Raw genomic sequence first — 20,836 nt, 5'->3', positions numbered from 1 at the left:
TGTGTAACTGTTTCCTGTAGTTCCTCAGGAGGGCTCTCTGGTTTCTGTGCGGCGGCCACAGGGGACCAGGGGGATGGTCCCGGGGAACCCTGACGAGGTCACCCCTCACTTTACTCAAGGAGGACAAGCTGCCTCAGCAATCTGGGAATCAGAGGCCCGTGTGGGCTGAGGGAGGAGGTGGCCAGGAGCTGGGGCTGACCACAGCCACAACTTGGGTGAAGTTAGGTGTGACTCAGTACCTGTTCTTCCAGTCAGGGGACTGTTTGCTGCTGGGCCCCCCTCCTGGCTGGGCTCTGGCCCAGGCCCTGGCCCAAGATCCCTCTGCCTGGGGAGAAGAGGGAGTCATGGGAGAGAACAGTCATGTCAGCCCTAGGTCACCACTTGTGCCTGGGATTTCCATGTGGTCTGGGGGGTCTGGGAAGGTTTTCTGGAGGAGGAACAAGACCAAAGGCAGGTTTGAATAGGGGTGGGCCTTGTGAGCAATGAGCAGAAGCTGAAGTAAGTGTGTTGTTGGGCAGAGGCCCTGAGGGGCCAGGCCTATGGGGCTGAAGGGTGGGAGAGGCTGGAGGGGTCAACAGCCTTGAGTGACAGGTGAGGGAGCTTCGTGAGAAATGAGGACCACTGAAGGATGTTGACTAAGGGAGGGCCTGGTCACACGGTGCTTTAGAAAATCTACTCTGACAGCAGGGTTGAGAGTGCCCGAGAGAGGGCAAGCCTGGAGGCCGGAGGAGCTGAGGAGGCAGTCCTGAGGGGCCGAGCAGAGGGTGGACAGCAGAACTGAGACCACACAGAGGCTGACCAGGTGGGAAGGACGGCCTGGATGAAGGAGGGCATGTGAGGGCCCTGGAGGCCAGTCAGGTGGGCTGAGCTTGAAAGGCCCTGGTGGAGATGAGCTGACAGGCCCCAAGTCCTGTGGGGGTGTGGGGCTCCCCAGCCATGGGCCCAGCTTGGGTCCATGCGAGGGCACCTGCTTGGGTCTGACTGCATGGCAACCTGCAGCAGCCTCTGGGGAGACCCAAGGCCCCTGAACTCTGACACTCTGCATCCGGCTCCTCATTTTATAAATGGACAGGTAGTCAGTGTGTGTGTGTGTGGGGGGGTGGGCAGGAGCGGGGCTGAACTGGGCTGGAAGTCAGGTCCTTTCTGTGCTGTTACAGCAAACATAGCCTTGCTTGGCACCCTCAGGGCCAGTCCCAGAACTAGGAACTGAGGATATTACGGCATACATGGAGAGGGCAAGGCCCTGGGGCCAGACAGCCCAGTGTCCACCCTGACTGTGTCCCTGACCAGCTGGGTAAACACGGGAAGTTTCCTTCATGTTTCTGAGCCCGAGTTTCTCATCTGTAGAATGGGGGTTTGGACCGTAGCTGTCGTGAGGATTACATGGTCAGTGTGCGTGCCAGGCTTCGAAGAGCGTCTGGAATACAGTACCCTCAGTAAGTCACTTTCCAGCTACCCAAATTGCACACCGCACAACTCCAGGGGGCGCCATCACCTCACACTCATCAAGATTTCTCTTGTTATTGTGACAGTTTTCTGGTAGATGGCAAGCAAGGGTCTTGAGAAAAGGGTGTCTTAAAATTTTACAGAAAGTTGCTAAATTGGCCAGCAGCGGGGGTGTTCTAAAGTCATCCACAGTCGAGTGGGGGAGACAGACATGAAAATAGACCATCAAGATGCTCGCTGGTGAGACGGGTGAGTGAAGCCTGCACGCATGCTGGGGTGAGCTGAGGAGAGGCTCTGATCCTCCCGTGAGCCTCTGTTTCTGGCTAAGGTTGCCACCCCAGAGTACTGCCTCGAAAACTGGGGTGTTACAGAAACCCTGGCCTCACAGGTGGTCTGGGGGCCGAGGAGGGCCTGGCGCCAGGCTCCCTGCCTGTCCTGTCCCGACTTCCCGGTGACAGGCAAGGCCGGGCGGGTGCAACTCCAGCTCTGAGGAGCCCAGGCGCTTTCCCTCTGCCTCAGAATGTAAATGCTGAGCGCTCGCCTCTGCATTCAATTCCACTGTGGCAAAGGCAGGCGAACACAAAATAAATAACCGGAAGACCTCTGCGCTCCGCTCTCCCCCTCGGCGATGCCTGACTAGCTCATAGCTCAGCTCCCACGTCGCACAACAAGGCAGGCCTGCGGCCACTCTGCAGCCCTCCGGCCGGCCCGCCACCCCCCTCCCACTGTTCGCCTGGCTGCTCTAGCCCCCGGAAAACCAAGCCTCGAGTTCTGCCCGTGAAGGGGACTTGGTGGCCTGTGCCGAGCACCTGGAGGGGACTTTCGTGAGCTTCATGCAGAGCCCTCCCCTGCCTCTGCTGCCTCCTGTCTAATCAGCAGGCGGTGGAGGCCAGACCCTGTCACCCCCGGGGTTAAGCAACCTGTGCTGACGGGGGCATCTTCCCCACCGTGGTGACCAGGGGTCGGGGCCGATTCCTGAAAGGGAGGGGCTCTCCTCACAGACCCTTGAAGCTCAGGCTGGGCTTAGGCTCTGGTGGCACAGGCTGCTGAGGCCCAGAAGATAGAGACCCTCACCCCTGTGTTGGCCTTTGTGGGGAGCGTGGGGCCCTCAATGGGGGTGCACGGGGTAGGGGAGGAGGGCAGAGAAGAGGAGGGCCAGAGAAAGGGAGATTCTAGGGCCTAGTTCAGATAGTGATGCTGCCTCTAGAAGTCTCCCCATGGCTCCTCATGGGCCTTTACTGCGGAAGCCTGATGATCCCTGTGGGCGTTTGTCAGGCAGATGAGAGGCCAGGGGGAAAATGCTTCAAACTCTCTGTTCCTGCACCTGCCAGCACCTTGGGAGCTTGGAAGGCTCTGGAAGCAGGACACCCAAGTGACCAACCCGCTCAGACGAGGCTGATCTGGCTGGGGGGGTGGCCAGTCCCCTCTTCCTGAGGCCAAGCCCCGAGTGCTGCAGGGGAGCCCCAGGCCCAGGGGAGGAGAAGATACCAGCTGGGCCTCCAGCTCTGTCCTCCATCCAGGCCTCACAGAGTCCCCCGCTCCTCCCAGAGAGGGCCAGTGAATTTTTCCTGCTCTGCTGAACTCCTTCAAAGATATCAGCACATGGTTAATCTTCCTTCTGTTCAGAAATGCAGAGTAATTTGCCCAAATGGGGGTTTCTGCATATTTATACTAATGTCTGTGTTTAAAGCTTATGAGACAGGGAATTGCTGAGAGATGTCCATTAGCAATATATACAGACTGCAATTATTTCTTTATGGTGTGTGGTTTGACTGCAGAATATTTTATTTCAATGGAAGTAGCAGGCTTTGCCTACTGTGTTTTCTTATGGGCGCAAAGAAATCAATAAGAACAGAAGTGAAAAGAGGCAAGAATAAAAGGAGTGTGACCTTTTAGGATTCTGGGAGCCTTGAATATGCTAGTCCAGGAACTGCCTTCATCCTCAGAATCTAAATGCATGCACCCAAGTGGGGGGAATTCTGTACATTTAAGACTTGTGGATGAAAACTAGCAAACCCTCTCCAGGACAGAGGCAAAGCTCTCAATTCATTCCCTCCCATCAGAGACAAGTAGGAAATGGGAGCAAGGGGTGTCCTCAGAGGACCCCACTTCAGAACCTCCAGCACCTTCCCCCCGTTTCCACCCCAGGACAGAAGCTCAGAAGAGAAGCAGGTTTTGATCTGAAACAAAATAAGCCTCAAGCTTAGAGGTTCACAGACCAAGGCTCTCTGGCATCTGCTAGGATTCTGGTAGAAACCTAGCTTTTTCCTGGGTGTGTGTAGAGGAGGTGGAAGGAAGGGCCTTTTGCGGAGCTGCAGTCAGTGGGCGCCCTGCCTGGGAGAGAGTGTGGCCGGGAGGCGGGGGGGATGCCTCCCCGCTGAAGGTCCGACCCGTGCTCACCTCAGCTCCACCCGGGTGCCCAGTCACCTTCTCCTGGCTGCTCGGCTGATGTTTCTATCTTGGTGCCGAGAGGCAGACAGACCCTGAGCAGGCCTCACACCGCACCCCACACACTCTGGAAGAACACCCCAATTATCAGCCACTGGAGGGGAATCATGGCACCTACGGTGGTCCCCAAGATACAGAACTGTCTTAAAGGGCTTTTTGGATAAGAAAGGCCAGACAAGCTGAGCAGAGGACTGCAAACGGATGATACCTGACTCTGGGCAGCAGGTATGTCGAAAATGGCGATGACATCTTCTACACCTTCTCCTCCTCCGCCGCCCCATGCCTCCCGGTCCTTCCTCTTGGGCTGCCCTCACAGCCCTCATCCTCCCAGTTGGGCCTTCGCACAGATGGAGCGTCTCCCCGGCCCCCCAGCTGCTTCCTTCCCACCAGTGTCTCCCATCTCACGGCCGCCACAGAGAGGCTTCCATCTGCCACCTCAACTTCCCCTCAGTGGGGAGGCACCCTTCTCTTCCGGCCTCAGAATAGTTCCCTGAAGTCAGCGCTGACTTCTCACTGCCTTCTTGCACAGAAATCTTTTCCAAGAGGTGCTGGGGTCCAGAAGAGGGACAGATGGTCCCTTTCTTTTTATAACACGGCAAGTCTTTTGAAGTGAAGAGCGACGAACACAAGTTTTGCCTTCAGCAGATGTTCTGTGGGCACAACAAATACCACTTTGTGTTCTTCAGCAACTGCGAGCAGTGTGAACTGGGGAGGAGACTGAAATTGGGCAGAGCATTGGCAGAGCATATTCAAGGGGCCCCGGGGCCATGGCGTGATGGTCCCTGTTCAGTCTGCAGGCAGGCTAAGGGCAGGCTTGTGTCTCTCAGCCCGTTCCAGATCTACGCTTCCTAGACACTGTCCGCTCACCTTCCCCGAGCCCAGGGACCACCCTGAGCCGTGGCCAGCCTGGAAGCACTGACGCTCTAGCTGTGCTTGAGCGCCTCTTCCAGCTAATCCTGAGGCTGGGCCTGAGGCTGTGGGCTGGGACGGATACTCCTCAAGAGAGTCATGGCTCCATGTTATCACACTCTTCCTTGAGCACCACGATCTGGGGATTTTGCAAAGGACAAGAATGGCTGGCCAGGCATGACATCTTTTGAGCTCCCAAGGAGCCGAAGGCTATCCAGACGTCAGAGGGAAGCCAGTTCCAGGAGCCCTGTCCTGGCGGCTCCTCATCCCTCGGTGACAGAGGTACACAGCGTCAGTAACTACTTCTAAGTGCTGCTGTTTGGTGGATTTCCAGAACTGTGTTTGTTTAAAAGGGCATAAGATCCATAGACCTCACTAACTTCAAAGATGTATCATCTTTGCACGGAATTGGCTCCTTCATTGGCTGGCTGGCTCCATTAACTTTATTGCATTGGCAATACTGTGTAGATGTGGGAGATGCCACGGTGGGAAGGAATCTCCAGGGCTGCCTGATTCCCAAGCTCCAGTGGCTTCTGGGGTGGCCGGTGCCCTGTTTGCAGTCCGCTGTAAGGGCCCAACATCCCTCATGGGGTTACTTGAGGAATTATGTCCATCCACTCACCCATCCATCTGTCACACAGTACTTTTGGAGATGACGAAAGAACCCAAGAATCACCGATTTATGTTGAGAGATATCAGACACATGACCCCAGGAAATGTAAGACAGCCATCGGGACCCATCTTTAGCCCAGAAATGCTGAGTGACAAGCTGGGGAAGCTTCAAGGTGTGGTACAGTGGAAAGGGAATGGGGGTTAGAGGCAGGCAGTCTTGATCCTGACTCCCATTCCCACTCTACCACTTAGATCCGGGCCAGTGTCTCATGCAAGCCTCGGTTTTCCCTCTGTGAATCCACCTCAGAGGGCAGATGCAAGGGTTATATAAATGCAGAGTGAACATATAATGAATATAAAATATCCACTCCATGCCCTTCCGAAAGACAGAGCTGCATTAACCAGCATGCACAGCTGCCCCCACTCCCCAGCTGTGCTCTCCCAGGCAACTCATCACCTACCCCTGTTGGTGAGAATTTACTCCTAAGCAACAACCCATCCCCCTCCTTTCTGCCCCCTCTCACCCCTTCCACACCACTACAGTGAATATAAGAGTGGGATATTCCCTTAAAGATCATTTAGAACCCCCCCATTTTATAGGTGGGGAAACTGAAGTTCAGGGCTTTCACCAAGATATCACATTGTCCCCAGAAACTGTCTCTAGAGAATCCCCTGGGAAACCATCCCCACTCCTTAAGCAATTACTTCAGCTGCTGCTAGGAGTTCTTTCCCTGGAAACCTCTGTCCCTGCAGACAGAAAGCCACCTAGAGACAGGGCCCATTGGGCCGGGCTGCTCTGGGCCTGCTCACTGGGTCTCTCCGGGCCATGCCCATGGGGCACACACGGCTAGGCTGCTGGGACCAGAGCGCCACCTCCCACAAGCCAGCAGGTCCACAAGGCATGTGTGGGGGGAAGAGGGCGGACCAGGGACCCACACACTTACGGGGGGCCCAGTCAAAAATGGTACCATGCGGGCAAGGTCAGTGATGGCTCCAGGAGTGCGGCCTGACCGGGGAGGAGACATTGTCCAGGCAAAATGACAAGGACAAACTCTAACGCCATTTGTCAACTAGACTGACAGGTAGCCCGTTATGCACTGAATTGCATCTCCCCCCCCCCCCGCCATTCATATGCAGCCCTAACTCCTAAAGCAACTGTATTTAGAGATAGGGCCTCTAAGAAGTGACTCAAGGTAAATGAGGTCATGAGGGTGGGACTCTAATCCATGTAAGACAAGGAAGAGACAGCAGGAGGGCTTGCACAGAGGAGAGGCCATGTGAGGGCCCAGCAAGGAGACGGCCAGCGGTAAGCCGAGGAGGGAGGCCACACAAGGAACCAACCTTGTGGGCACACCCTGATCTCGGACTTCCAGCCTCCAGAACCGCGAGGACACAAACACCCGTTGTTTTAGCTGCCCAGTGGGGGGCTTGCTGTGAAGACAGCCCTGACACACTCATACACAGCCCAAGACACTGGTTCCATAGACAGGGGTGCAACACAGATCCCCGGTCACCCTTATGTGTGTAGACCTGGGCCTGAGACACGGAGCCATGACAACAGTGAGGAGTCACGTGGAAGAGAGGAGGGAAAGGCCGTGAGGGGCCAGTGGGCAAAACCAGACAGTTCACGGCGCAGTTGCCAGGGCATCCAAAAGGCGGCTGGCAGAGCTAGAAAGTAAAAAAAGCATTTTCTTGGTGATGCACTGATGCACACTTGGGCTTCCCTCTAAGATACGTTTTTGAAAAGAAAGAGCGTTATACGATGAAAACAGGCAATGGTGACGACTTCAACAGACTGCAAGCTTTTGGCCGTTTTTTACCTTTAAGCAATTTACACCAAGTTTTCGGTTCCTAACATGCGCGTGCTATTTTGACCTTTTATGCTTCTGGAATAGTGAGTGTGCTCTTGAATGGAATGTCATTTCAGCTAAAGCCAATGTTGGGCCACGTTTCCTCCCGTTGGTTTCGTGGTTTGGGGCACGGCGACCTTCCCATCACACAGGGACCAGGAGCAGGCACACCACAGCTTTGCCCAGCTCTTCCCCTCTCAAAACTCGTTCCCAGCCTTAAAAACGGAAAAATGTTAGGGATCAGCCTGGCACGGCATGCCCTTCCCAGCAAAGACAGCATGTGTTAGATGTTTGCAGAATGATTAGGCAACAGGAGACTTGCCATTAACCTGTCACAATGGGAGAGAGAAAGGTTTACAAAGAATTTCTGGACCCTGGGTGTGCACCGATTTCCCAGTGAGGGGTTCATGGCCCTCACGGGTTTCCTACCCAGATCAAAGCCCCTGAAGACCATGGGGTCTTCACCTTGCAAGACCAGAGTGGTCTTCCAAAACCAGAATGACTTGACCTTGACCAGAATGACTTGACCTTAGCCAGAATGACTTCACCTTGCAAGACCAAGATGATTTCACCTTGCAAGCCCAGAATGGCTGATAAAATGGATTCTTGCCCAAGATCAGGGATCCTTACCCGGCCATCACTAACTGGGCAAGTAAAGCCAAGAAGCTGGAGGAAAGTCCAGGCTTCCTCAACTCTGTGTACCAAGAGGTCAGGGAATGGACTTCTGGCGCCCTCAAGTATAAATCACTTAGCTGAACCTGTCTCAAATCAGGACAGGCCCTACGAACCATTTGAATAGAAGTGTGTGTGTGGCTCTATTGAGAAATCATAATTCTGTGTTGCTGGCACTTATTTCAAACATTCTTACCTAAGATCTTGCCTCTGTAGGACTACCTCCCTTCTGCTCACTCCCCTCCATCATTCTGACTGCCTTTGAAGGCCCAGTCCACACTGACCTCTCTTCTCCAGCCCCTGTGGCTTTTATTGCTGCCTCCCCCTGGACTCCCCAAGTGGGGTGCAGCCTCCTCCAGGAACACTGCCATCCATGCCAGCACCGGGGACAGTGTCTGGAACACTGTAGGCATCCCCACAGGGCCTCATGTTCGGAGGAGCAGAGATTGTTACGGGGCATGCAGCTAGCACATTCCACAGCATCTTTTGAGTGGGAAGAGCTATTGTGGGCCTTGCACACAGCAGGTGCCTAATACTACACACACTACTTGCTCAGTAAATGCTTGGTGGTGCAGCAGGGAAGGAGGTGACTTGACTCATGCTCTTCGGTGGCCTCTGAGTGTCAGTGATCTAGAACCTAGTGGTCATCCCTGCTCGTATCTGTGTGGGCTTGAGACCAGGCAGCTGGCTTCTTGCCATGGGTCAGTGCCATTTCCTGAAGCCCCCAGAAAGGAAATATTCTCTCCTTCTGCTCTAATCTGAAGAGCCCTCTCATTCCCGTGGTGTCCTGACTCTGCTGGCCCTACCCGTCAATAGTTAGGGCCAGAGCAGGGTTTCTGATCTCAAAAATGCTCAGCAGAGATTTGGGGCTGAAAGCCCATATGCTACTCCTAGTTCCATGTACTCAGTTTCCTGGGGAGGGGGCCCTGGGCACCCTGTTGAGCAGAGGGCCCTTGAGACGGTTACACACAGGCTGGGGTGCTGGGGTCACCCGCTGTTCCGAGAATGACATGGTCTCTGGGTGGTCTAGGGGCCTTTGCTGCATCTTTCCGCTTGCCGGTTTCGCTCATCATCAAATGATCTGTTAACACAACAGTTAAGCCCTGGACAGCCCTCCAATTAATGATTAACAAACCTCAGGAGGCCAGAGTCCTGGGAAGGGGAGGAGGGCTTTCGGAGGCAGGGCTGCGGCAGGTGCTGCCCAGGCAAGGACCAAGCACCCGTGTAGACGAAGTGTCAAATTCCACAGGCTCTGAGACACACATTTCTTAGGTGAGGGTGTGTGTGTTGGGGAGGGGGGTGGGCGGGCTAGAAAAGGGAAAGTTAGGGTAACAGCGTGTCTTGGATTTGGTTCCAGATCTGTGTTGAGGGCTATGTCAGTTAGACGTGGGAGATTATTTCGGCCAACGTTGCTTTAGAAACAATGGCGGGCTTGAGTCAAAGGTGCGCCAGACGATATTTCTTCTCCAGGATTCTTTACATTAGTGGCGGTCATAACAACAGCTAACATTATTGTGGGCTTACTATGTGCCAGACGTGGTGTTGAGACTTTGCCTACATTATTAAGTCCTTAAAAAGTGTCTATGACGACAGCACTAATATTCTCTCCATGTGACTGATGAGGAAACTGAGGCTCAGAGACACCAGTGTTCTAGCACAGGCCCATTGGGTCAGCGGGTAGTGGAGTTTGAATTCTACACCAGGAGTCTGGTGCAGAACCTGGGCTCCTGGCCACCTTCCGTGCTGCTGGCCACATGCTCCTAACCCACTCCCTCCGCCTGCGTCCTTGGTTGGTTGGTCTGCAGGAGCGACAGAATTCTTTTTGTCCCATCTACTGATATGGCCTTGGAGGAGGACCCACGCAGTGAGCTTGGCACCTCCTCCGACAGAGAGTTCCTGGAATTGGGGGGAGGGTCTCCCCAACAACCTGATGCCTTCTGGTTGTTACGGCAATGTGGAGGGCTGTAAAGTGTTACAAGGCAGGAAGGCAAGTTCTTGTGTTCAAAGTGGACCCCTGGGAACGAGGTGCTTCAAACATCACCATGGGGACGCAATCTCTTAAGACTCCCAAGGTAAACTGGTCTCTGGCTTTTTCATGTTACCCTGGGCCCCTAAAAGGCCACAGACACTGAAAGGTGGCCCTGGCATTGGTAGTGAAGATACTAATGGCAAAGACTTTTGCAGTGATTCATGACATGCTGGCCACTATCGCAAGGGCTTTATGTCAAAGAACTCACTTAATCCTCACAACGACTTTAAGTAGCACGTTCTATTATTATCCCCTTTCATAGACAAGGAAACCGAGTCAGAGTTTCAGATTCCCCTGTGCTCTGGGGCAAGCGTTTGGGTGGAGGTGCCTGCCCCCACCCCAGTGCCCCGCAGTCTAGCGGGGAGAATGACACGGGAGCAGGGTGACTGTACTGCAGGCGCGTGGCCAAGCACAGAGCACAGCTGGAAGGGAGACAACCCTAGGCTTGGCGTGGCTTCAGGGCAGCCTGTGAGCAGAACAGCAGAGATGAAGGTGGAGGCAGGCAGAAGTGAGACCCTGAGGCACCACGTGAAGGGTTGGGCACTGTCCCGAAGGTAGCAGGGGCTGGTGGAGGCATTTGCCAGGGAGTGACGGGACCAGACTTGGGTTCTGCAAAGACCATGCTGGCTGCACCGTAGGCCTGGGTGGGAGGAGATGTGCCGTAGGCCTGGAGGCCACCAAGGCAGGCCAGAGGCGTTGGTGCCCTGAGAGGGGAGTGGTGGTGGGGACAGAAAGAGGACAGATCCAGAAGAAGCAGAATCAAAGAAGTTTTCAGACTCAGTGCCTAAGGGGGCAGGTCAAGGACAACCATGGGCTCTGACTTTGCACTCCTGGGTGGATTCATGATGTCATTTCTGAGACAGAGGCCCGGGAAAAGCAGGTCTGTGGGAAGGTGATTTCAGTTTGGACGTTCTGTGCCTCTGGGCTAACCATGCGTGGGCAAACAGCTTTATCATGAATTCCCAGCTGCTTCCAGAATCTGCACTGAGCAGTGTGTGTCCTGGCATGTCAGAGGGTGGGGAAGGGATGGGGGGATCTGTGCTGGGCTCCACACTGGGGAGAGCAGTCCAAAATCCTCCTGCCAGGAAGGTGACACATCCACTCCCTTTTACACATGGGGACATGATGGTCCCATGACACTGCTTGACCAGGGGGCTGCCAACAGTATGAACAAGCTTGGGCTTCTTCCATCTCCTCTGCACCGGGGAGGGGGCTCTGTTTCTCCCCTCTTCACTAGCTTCTGTCTCTGCTGAACTCTAGACCTGGGGTTAGTGTTGCAGAGTTAAGAGGACAAAGTACTATGTATGCTCATGTCCACAATCTCATTCAAACCTCCTCTATGCCTGATGAAGATGGTACTCTCATCCCATTTTAAAGGTGAAGAAAAGGAGGCTCAGAGAGGTTAGGAGACTTGTCCCCATCACATAGGTATTCACTATGCCTCAAGGTATCTTTTCCAGATCCTGTCTTTGCCACTCATGGAGACAGAGCGGCTGCTCTCCAAGCGGAAGGTGGCATAAAGATACACAGAGCTCCCCCGGGGCGGGGTTCTGGGGCAAGGATGAGAAGGAAGAGGTGTGAAACCACAGGGAGGGGCTGAGCACACCCCACAACATGGCTGCCTGGCGGTGGGAATCCTCATGGCCCCTCACCCTAGGCCTACAAAATCTGAAGTCAGAAGAGACAAGCCCTCACCATTTCAGGTCAACTTGGATTTTGCTTTTTGGTTCAGAAGAAGGGAGCAGGTGCAAACTTGCTTCTCTCTCCTTGGACATGCAGGTGAAAATATAAACTTTCCGCAGCTCACCATTAGTCTGGGGCTTTTAAAGGTCTCTGGCTACCGTCTTAGCCCCCAGGAATCATTTGTGGAAAAAGGTAGGGGATAGAAAAATGACACCAAGAGCTTGCACCTCTGCCCTCACACAACTGGGCTCCTGGGGTACTGGGGCAGTGACATTAGACTTCCCTCACTCATCTCACAAGGCCTGACGCTGGCCACCACCTCTGCCCATAGATTGCATCACGGTTTCCAGTCCAACAAGACAAAGGCCTCAGGTATATGATAACAGGAATCAAATAGAACTAATTCTTTTTTCCTCCCTTATCACTTTGCACACATGAAATCTATATTTTAATTAGTTTTCAATACATAATCTTTTTTTTAAAAGAATGAAATCCTACCCCCAAATTATTCTTAGAGAAAGAAAGATTCATCTTATAAGTTTCTTAAGAAAATCTATATGTGCTCAATGCATTTAAATAACACTCATTAAAGTGAACTGCATGGAAGCTGGCTTCTCTAGTCACAGAAGAGAGACCATCGCTTGACCTATTGCAAATCAAAAAGCATTTCTGCACCACCTTTATTTTTCAATTGGTTAAGTTTTAAATTAAAGTCACAACGCCCTTTTTGGGAAGGCAGACTCTCATAGCCCCAACAGAAATTTCAGCTCCATCGATTGGAAGATAATTACAAGAAACAAAATGTGAAATTTTAAATCAGGGCACTAATGAAGGCTAAAAATACCAGTGGCCCATCCCTCTGGCTGGCAAGACCTGTTCTTCATGGAGGGGATCTCTCCATAATTACTCAACCCCGTGAGAGGCCAGGTTGTCATGTCAAACAATAGAGGAAAAAGCGCGGGACTTTAATGAGCTAGATCTCAAGGAGCTCTATGGTGAATCTTATTATAATGCCGGGCAAGCTTTCAAACCAAACAGGAGAAACGGAAAGTTCTTTTTCTTTTTTTTCCTTCCTTAAGTGGAGTTCTGACCAGTGTGGATACCATCCCGCGGTGCCTCCCGGTGCTCACTTGGAGCCAGCTGCCTGTCATTTAGGAGTGTGAAATCAATTGGGTCTTGGAGATGTAAAATCCCTAGGGGCGAAATTAAAAGTGACCCAAATCCAAACCCACATGGTCTTGTCAGGAATATGATTCTCACATGGTAAGTTTCAAAGATTTGGTTTTAAAATTCGGGTTTCTTATTTTAAAAAATATGCAGTTGTTTGACATTAGATCTGACAGACAAATTATAGCTTTAGCAATAAAGGCTTTTAAGATTAGAAATGAAAGGAGAAATTACTTAAAAAAAAAAAACAAAAAAACCACACAACCCACCCAGGCTTGAGTTTGGAGGCATTTGTATGTTCATGCTTCATTGTCTTTCTTCACCACAAATATAAGGGGATAAATCAGCTGATGAGGGCCATAAATAGGTGAGTTAAATGTAATCTCTGGGGACACAGCCTGCTCACTGGCCGACTATGGAAATCAGCGTGACAGATGGGTCTCCGGTTGTCGCTGGCTGGAGTTGGAGGGATCTCACTGGCTTACCAGAAGGCAGGGCTGTGGACACTTCCTAGGCTGACCCTATGCCTGGCCTCACCAAGCCCTGAATCCACCCTCCAGGGCTAGCAGGACAAACTCCCTCAGGGGCCCTCTCCTCCTTCCTTCCTGTCTGCGGGTTTGGGCTCAGTACAGAGGATGGTTCACGCCCTCTGGCCCCAGAAAGATGTTACAGGTGAGGCTCTGCAATGGCGTGCTGGCCCAGTGTGTCCCTACTGCCTGTAACTTCCTGGGCCCCTAACTTATGGGCTCAGGGTGCTGATTATAGAACGCACCTGTGCCTTTGAGGAGGCGGACCCCAGTTCTGTGCCAAGCTCCAAACCAGGGACTTTAGGCCCAACTGGGCCAGTTCCCTTTCTGCCCAGAATAAGTCCTTTTCCTAGATACATGTCTGAAACTTGGCAAATCAGTAAGACCTTTCATCAGCCCTAGGAGGCCTCTGGGGGAGGGGGAGATGCCCCTATGGTGGGAGAGGGAAGCCCACCCAGTGCCTTGGGCTTTGGTACAGCCTTGGGAGCAGCCAGGACACCCAGTTCCCAGTGTATCAGATCTGGCCGTGTATAAACTGGGAGTAAGGTTTTTTTTTTTTTTCCTTTTTAAGGGAGAGAGCGCTTAACCAAAACAATTCAAACAAAAAATCAATTTAGTCAATTTTTTTTTAAAAAAGATCTTAAACAAAGCAAGAGTTTACCAGAATTTAGATGTAATTTTCTATAATTTTGTCATTTAAAACTAGTGCTGATTTCCAAAACAAAGGCAGTTGGGGCACAATCAGATTGGGAATGAAACCCAGTGGAGATCTAGACACGGCTTTGTTGTGGGGATGCCTGATGAGGTCCGAAAATTGCTTGAAAGAATAAAGATAGAGATGCATGAGAGCAGGCAGGAAAGAATGATAGTGGGAGTCATTGCTCTGCAGAGAGACAGGGCCCCCTGAGAAGCCATCTCCAGGGGCTGTGAGTGAGAAGGCTGAGAAGTGATGCCCAGAGGTCCACACCTCCTAGGACTCCCCCCTTTCAAAGGAGGCCTGGGTACCCCAGCAGGCAGACTGCCCACCATGTGCCCTCCTGTCTGCCACTGGGTCCAGGCCTGGCTGCCTCCCCTCTCTACTCAGCAGGAGAGGGGCTTGGCTGTCTGGAGCTCTAAGGGATAGCAAGTAAGTCTGGGGCGGATAAACTCCACCAGTCTAACATCTGTGGTCCCTTGTCCTCCTGCCCCCTTCTGCATTCCAGCTGGAGAGATCCCCGAGACAGACGTCAGGAGTGATGCCTGTTTGCTGATGCACTTTGTCCTAACCCTAAGGCTGGGGGCTCATCCTGCAGCCTCTGTTGTCAGGGATCTGCCTTGAAAACTGCCCTGGGGGTGGGGCAAAGGGGTTAACTGAAGGCCGAGGCTAGAGGTGCTCTTTCCTGGAGCCTCACAGAGCCACGCTTGGGTCCTTGAAACAAAAAATCCAAGTGGCTCAGGATGGTCTGGGAGTGTCTCCTGGGGAAGAGACATTCCCCTCACCTAATGTCTGGGGAGCTGCTCTCATCCGATGGCGCAGCAGAGGGTGCTTTTCTGGGGAAGGACACAATTCATGTTCTGACTGTTCTTATGGGTGGAAAATGGAGAAGGCCCCACAAAGGACTGTTCCATGGAGCCCTAAGAGGAGCAGATGATTCCTGCTCATTCCATACTTGGCCTGGCCTTGGGGTCAGAGGTGAGAATGGCCTAGGGCTTGGGCTGGAGGCAGAAGGACCCCGGACTTTGCAGGCTCTTCCTTCCCTTCCTCTCCCTGCCAGCTCACAGGTCCTCGCCTTGCTTTCCTCCCTCCTCCACCTTCCCCTCTGCCTCCTCTGCCTGAGGCCAGGCTGTCTTGGGCAGGGGGAGGCCCCGCCACTACTTCTGGGCTGGGTGAGGCCAGGGAGGGACCTGCTGGAGAGCACACTCCTGTCCGCACTGCTGTCATGACCGCTCGGGGAAGCACAGATGTGGGCACACAGGAGTATGTGGGCAGCGGAACTTACCTTTGGGGTGCCCGGGGTCGGTGAACTCATACTTCCCCACGCCAATGGTCCGCAGCATCTGTAGCCCGTGGGCTGAGTCAGTCGTGGGGGGCCCATTGGTGGCAGGGGCACCGCTGGGGAGGGTGGCAGACGGCTGGGCTGGTGGTGGTGGAGGCAGCAGGGGCCCTGCCATGTGGCCGTTGCCCACAGCAGTGGGTCCCGGGCGGCCCACCTGCCCCACGCCAGGCAGTGTGGACATGGCCAGGGGCTGCGGGCTGGCATACAGGGCCTGGGCGGGCATGTTGACCACCACGCTGCTCAGCGGCTGAGAGGGTGCCTGTGGGAGCGAGTAGTGGCCTGGCATCAGCGGGAGCTGGGGCCCCACGTGGGGAGGCAGTGAGGGCGTCACCCCAATGACTGGGGCCTGGACGTTCACAGCCGGGCTGAAGGTGGGAGGCTGGGTCACTCCATAGGAGTGTGCGATCAGGGCGGGCTGGCTCCCGGCGGCCACCGTGGTCACCCACGGCCCTGTGCCTGCAAGGGAGACAGAAGAGATGTCATCTGCTGGATACACATTCCCTCGGCAAACACCGACTGCCCCAGGCCCTGGGCTGGGTGCTGAGGTCACAGAGGTGGAAAAGACACCTGCATCCAGGAACCCCCAGGTTAAAAATTTGTGATTATGGTAGCATAGGATAAATGCTTTGGGGGTATATGAGCAGATGGCAGTGGAGGCTTAGAGGGGGAGCACAATCTACTTGGGAGAGCTCAAGAGGCAACAAAACAGAGAGAAAAAAAGCAGAGACCTTCAAAGAGTTCTGGGTTCAAATTTTGACTCTGCCATTTATTAGCCAGGAGCCCCAGGCAAGGTGCTTATCTTCTCTGAGCCTCATTCTTCTCGTCTGTTAAATGGAACTAGCAACACCTACCTCAGAGGTCTCTTGGGATGAATTGAATGAGGAAAATGTATTTGGAAAAAAAGAAAAAAGAAAAACTAGCAGAGTGTTTGGCATGTATTAAATGTTCCATAAATGTTGGTGTTTTTCCTTCCTTTCTGGAGAATAGCTGTCTGGAGGAGGTGGGGAGAAAGGTGGATTGTGAAGATAGTAGGTGTTTGCTGGGCAAGGTGAGAACACCAGAACCTGGAGCCGTGCAAGGGCCCTGTGGTGCAGGAAGGGAGAGGAAGAGGTGCGGGAAGTGGGGGAAGGCGGGCAGGAGCTGGGGGGCCAGGCTTTCTCCTAAGCAACCTCTGCATGGCCGGCCCTGGGGGAAACAACAGAAGTGCATTTGGCCCTTAAGAGAATTTTGACTGAAGAAGACACACCTCCTGAGACTTGATACAAGATTCGAGGCCTGCTGAGCCCAGGTCAGGCCGAGCAGGGTCAGGTCCCCTTGAGCTGAGCTGACACTGAGGTGACCCAAGCGTGCTTGTGAGCGAAGCCAGAAGACACTGTGACAGGGAAGGCAGCCTGGGTCACCGCTGACTGAATAAGTGTGGGGCTAGGTCTCCATCGCCCAAATGCCACCTTGGTTTTCATGATGCTGCTGGAATGGCAGTATAGACTGAGGGCAGGGAGACTGAGGAAGAGAGTGGGGGCCAGGGGGCCACTCAGGACCCCCAGCCCCAGAGACGAGAAGGGGAGCTGGGAGCTCCCTCACAGAAATACGAGGTTAGAGAAAACTAGAAGCTGGCAAATATTGGTGAAGCAGTGCCGGCAAGATTCTAGAATAGGCTGCTAAGGGGGATTGTCCCTAAGTCTGAGGAAGAGGAGCCAGCTGTGAGCCAGCCTGGTGTCTTAAGCACAAGACATGCCATCCTAAGCTCATTTCTCTCCAGGATTAGCCAGGGAGCCTGGAACGATGCACCAGAACTTGGGAGCACAGCTAGTGACTTCTCTGGGAACTCTGGTGAAGGTACAGAGATGCCGGGCCATGGCGGTGACTGATTATCAGAGTGCGACTGGCCCAGAGGATGCTGGGGACCTAAAGGAGGTCTCTAGTGATGTGCACTGAGCCCTGCTCACCCTATTTATCAATGAGTTGTATGACAGGGAGGATATCACCACTCAATCTGGAGGTGACATCATATTGGGAGGGTTAGGCAGAGGTCAGCAATAAAGAGCTGGAATCTAAGAGATCTTTAGAGTCCTAGGGGAAGATATTGACAAGGACTTGCCTGTGAGTCCCCACACCCCGCTACCTAAGGTAGATTGAGAGGACGGGGGTCAGAATTGCTGCCATGACAGTCTTGGGGTCTCACTGGTGACAGCGCATGTCTGGGGCTAGCGGCCAATCAGAAGTGACCTAAGGCTGCAGTGGTCAAAGTAGAGGGGCTGAATGAAGGAGGTGCTGGTCATAGCACATGTGGGCTCTTTGCGTTGGGTTCTGGGCCCTGAGGGACGCAGAGGGAGAAATAATTCTCTGGAGGGCAAAGGAACTGGCAGCCACAGGCTTTGGAGTGTGGCCGAGGGACCTGGTGTGTTTATCCTGCAGAAGACTTGGAGGGGAGGATGAGTGGGGTGTTCAGGTATCTGTAGGGCTGTGGTGTGGAGGGCCAAGCAGATGAGTTCTGTGTATCCTAAGGGGAGGTCTGGGACCAATGTGTGGTAACAGGGAAGGTGTTGTTATGGTCAGAGCTGACCCAAGAAGGCCTGGAGTGCTGTAGGAGGTGAGGAGTCCTCAGTCCCAGGGGGTGGAGCATCCCGGTTCTCATTTCAACATTGGCAAGGCAAAACCTCCCTGGAAGGTGTGACTTGAGAGACGTATGAACCAGAATCCTGAGGTTTGGGAAGGACTATTCAAAATAACACAAAGCAGATTCACAGTCACTCCTGTGATGTCACTCTCACTCCCTCCACCTCCGCCAAAGCTTTCTTGAGTAGCAGAGAAAGGGGTAGAGATGTAGCTACTGCCCAGGACACAGGGTCCCTACCCGCAGGCAGTCTGAGGCCTGGGCTGCTGCAGGCCTGTGAGCTGGGACCTGCTGAGGAGCTGGAGTACCCAGGGGGCCTCTGACCCCCTTCCCAGCCTCGCCGTGGGAGTCTCTGGCTGCCGATGAAGTACACACCTGGATTGTCGCTCTCCCTCATCTGTTTGGAGGGTGGCTCATCAGTGTCCCAGGGCGTGGACTGATTGATGGGCGTCTGCCCCCACCGGATGCTGGTCGTGAGTCCCTGGGACTGATTGTCCGCTTTGGAGATTCCAGGGGCCTGGGGAGAAGCAGAGCAGGAGGATGAGCACGGCCTGACTAGGGCTGCTGCCTTGGGGCCCATCCACGGAGTGGTGCCACGGGGCCAGCGGCAGAGACCGGGCCCCACACCCAGCGCCACCGGGGAGCTGCAGAGCATTTGGGCTTAGTGTTTGTAGGCTTCTGCTGCAGTCCCACCCCCAGGAACACCCAACCCAGTGCCCCCCCCCGGCGCCCTCTGCGGTCAGGCCCCATACCAGCCTCTGAGGCCCCCACGTGCCACTCCACGGAGGAGGTGCGGGGACGGTAGGGGCTGAGACCTGTGGGAGGACAGCTCAGCACAGGTAGCATCTTCCCTGGGACCCTTGGCTCCTTGTGGGAAGGAGGGAGGCTCTGTTTCAGGATCTCATTCTCTAATTTAGATATTTAGATTAATGAGAAAATGAACCCCAGGTTGAAAACAAACATTAGCACAGCATTGGTCTCTGAGCTACAGCCTTGATGGAATATTATATGGTCATTAAAAATCATGTTTACTGAAATGCATAATGAGATGGCAAAATACTTACACTATAATGTTAAATGAGAAAAGCAGGACATAAAATGACACAAATAGAAGCTCACATGTAAAACAGTATGTGTAGGAGAGAACAAACCAAAATGCTAGCCGGGGTGTTATTCTTGGTGAGAGGAATATGGGTAACTTCTACTCTCTTGTCTCTACTTTTCTGTATGCCAAATTTTCTACTATGGCCATTACCATTATAATAAGAAAAAAAAAAAGAAAGAAGAACAAGAAGAAATCCAAAAGCATGTTGGAGAGCCTGGGATTGGGATCACTGCGATGTGGCGGGGGTGGGGGGTGGGGTCTCAGCACAGGTGGTTTCAGGAAGTTTCCGCAGTTCCCAAGACTGCAGCCAGAGCACCAACCAGGTTGGGGGTGAAGGAGGAGGTGGGGTGGGGGGCAGAGCCGGCTGTCCCCCAGGGGGGCCTGAAGGGGCATCTGCAGGCTTCTCTCAGGTAAGGGCCATGGTCTTCCTGACTTCTCACAGAAGCTGACCCAGTGAGCCAGCTGGTGGGGGCAGCGCCCCACTGGGCCTCCCTGAGCAGCGGGAATGGCTGGGTAGGGGCGGGTGGAGAGGAGGGAGGACAGCACTTATTGGGTCTTTGATGCCTAATGCAGATGACAAACAGCGCCTGCATTAGGGCCGGCTGGGAGGAGCGGAGCCGTATCCCATTAGGACCTGTGGGCTGCAAGGAGCTAATTGCATTAGGCTGCACTTTATCTCTGGCCTGCATTTCAGATGCTTCGCTTCTGTGAACAGAGCAGGAAACAAAGGGACGAGTGAGTCTCCGGAGGAAAGAACAATTCAATGGACAAGCTTCCTTCTCAGAGGCCCCTGCCCCATTTCTGTCAGTGGGACAAATGGGAGCTTGGGGTTGGCTGTGGGGGTGGTGGTGGGGGTGCTGGGGAGGGGGCTGGGGATTTAGCCACACTCACCGATAGTCCTGTGGCACTTAGGGAACAAAAGCATGGCTTCTATAGCATTCTCTGTAAACAGAGGGCTTTGCAGAGCGCCCTGCTTGCAGCCAGCTCTGCATTCCCAGCTTCCCCCGGGTGCTCGTGGGCTGGGAGGTGCAGAGGTCGCTTCCCATAACCAGAGGCTTGCGAAGGGGAAGGAGCCTGTGGGATGTCCCATTCAGGGCCCTGTCTGGGGGGTGAGGTTTGAAGGACGACACTCCAGCCTCCTCGAGCACCCTCCTTCACGGACAGTACAGAGACCCCTCTGCAGCCCGGGGTTCCCGGAGGCCTCTCCGGCCAGAGGCAGGTCTGGTTTTCAGGGTCCTCCCGCCCTTGCCATTTGTCCCCCGCTGAATCAGCATGGTGCCTCCTCCGCCTGGTACTTTGGGACAGGGTCCGGAAGGGCTCTGGGAGTTTAAAGGCTCTGGGCCTTATGGCAGCGGCTGCCACCAGTAGGGGGGGTTAGGGTCTCCTCCTCCACAGTGAGTAACCTGATTCTGAACTTGAAAACTTTAGGAGTCCTTGTTTTTGCTCTAAAACTGTGGGGTTTCTGAACTTGAAACCCTGCACACTTTTGCAAGGGCTTAGTCCCTTGGCTCCAAAACCCTCCTGCCAGGTCATTCACCAATGCATTTGTTGGTTAGTTGGTTTGTTCAGTAAACAAGCAGTGGGCCCCTGCTCCCTGCCAGGCCCTGCCCCGGGCACCGGGGATGGGGTGACTGAGACTCAGCCCTGCCCTCAGGCGGCTGCTCCCAGCGGAGTGGAGCACTCAGCTCTGCAAATTGTACGCAAGTCAGCCTCCCGAAGGAAGCCGGGGGCACAGGGG

General features: G+C 53.9%; 1 protein-coding gene across 1 annotated transcript in view; it reads right to left on the bottom strand.

Annotated features, from left to right (window-relative positions):
• KLHL29 (kelch like family member 29) overlaps positions 1-20,836 on the bottom strand; it is a 303,248-nt gene that overhangs the window by 42,922 nt on the left and 239,490 nt on the right. The window contains exons 4-5 of the mRNA XM_032391636.1: positions 18,369-18,510; positions 15,323-15,835 (exon numbers count right to left, since the gene is read on the bottom strand). Of these exons, the coding sequence (XP_032247527.1) occupies positions 15,323-15,835; positions 18,369-18,510 (655 nt within the window). The remainder of the gene's footprint in view (positions 1-15,322; positions 15,836-18,368; positions 18,511-20,836) is intronic.

Source organism: Phoca vitulina, unplaced genomic scaffold (assembly GCF_004348235.1).
Source record: "Phoca vitulina isolate PV1807 unplaced genomic scaffold, GSC_HSeal_1.0 scaffold63, whole genome shotgun sequence".
In the NCBI taxonomy this organism is placed as follows: domain Eukaryota; kingdom Metazoa; phylum Chordata; class Mammalia; order Carnivora; family Phocidae; genus Phoca; species Phoca vitulina.
Note: the sequence above shows the minus strand (reverse complement) of the source record. Positions and strands in the feature narration are given on the sequence as shown.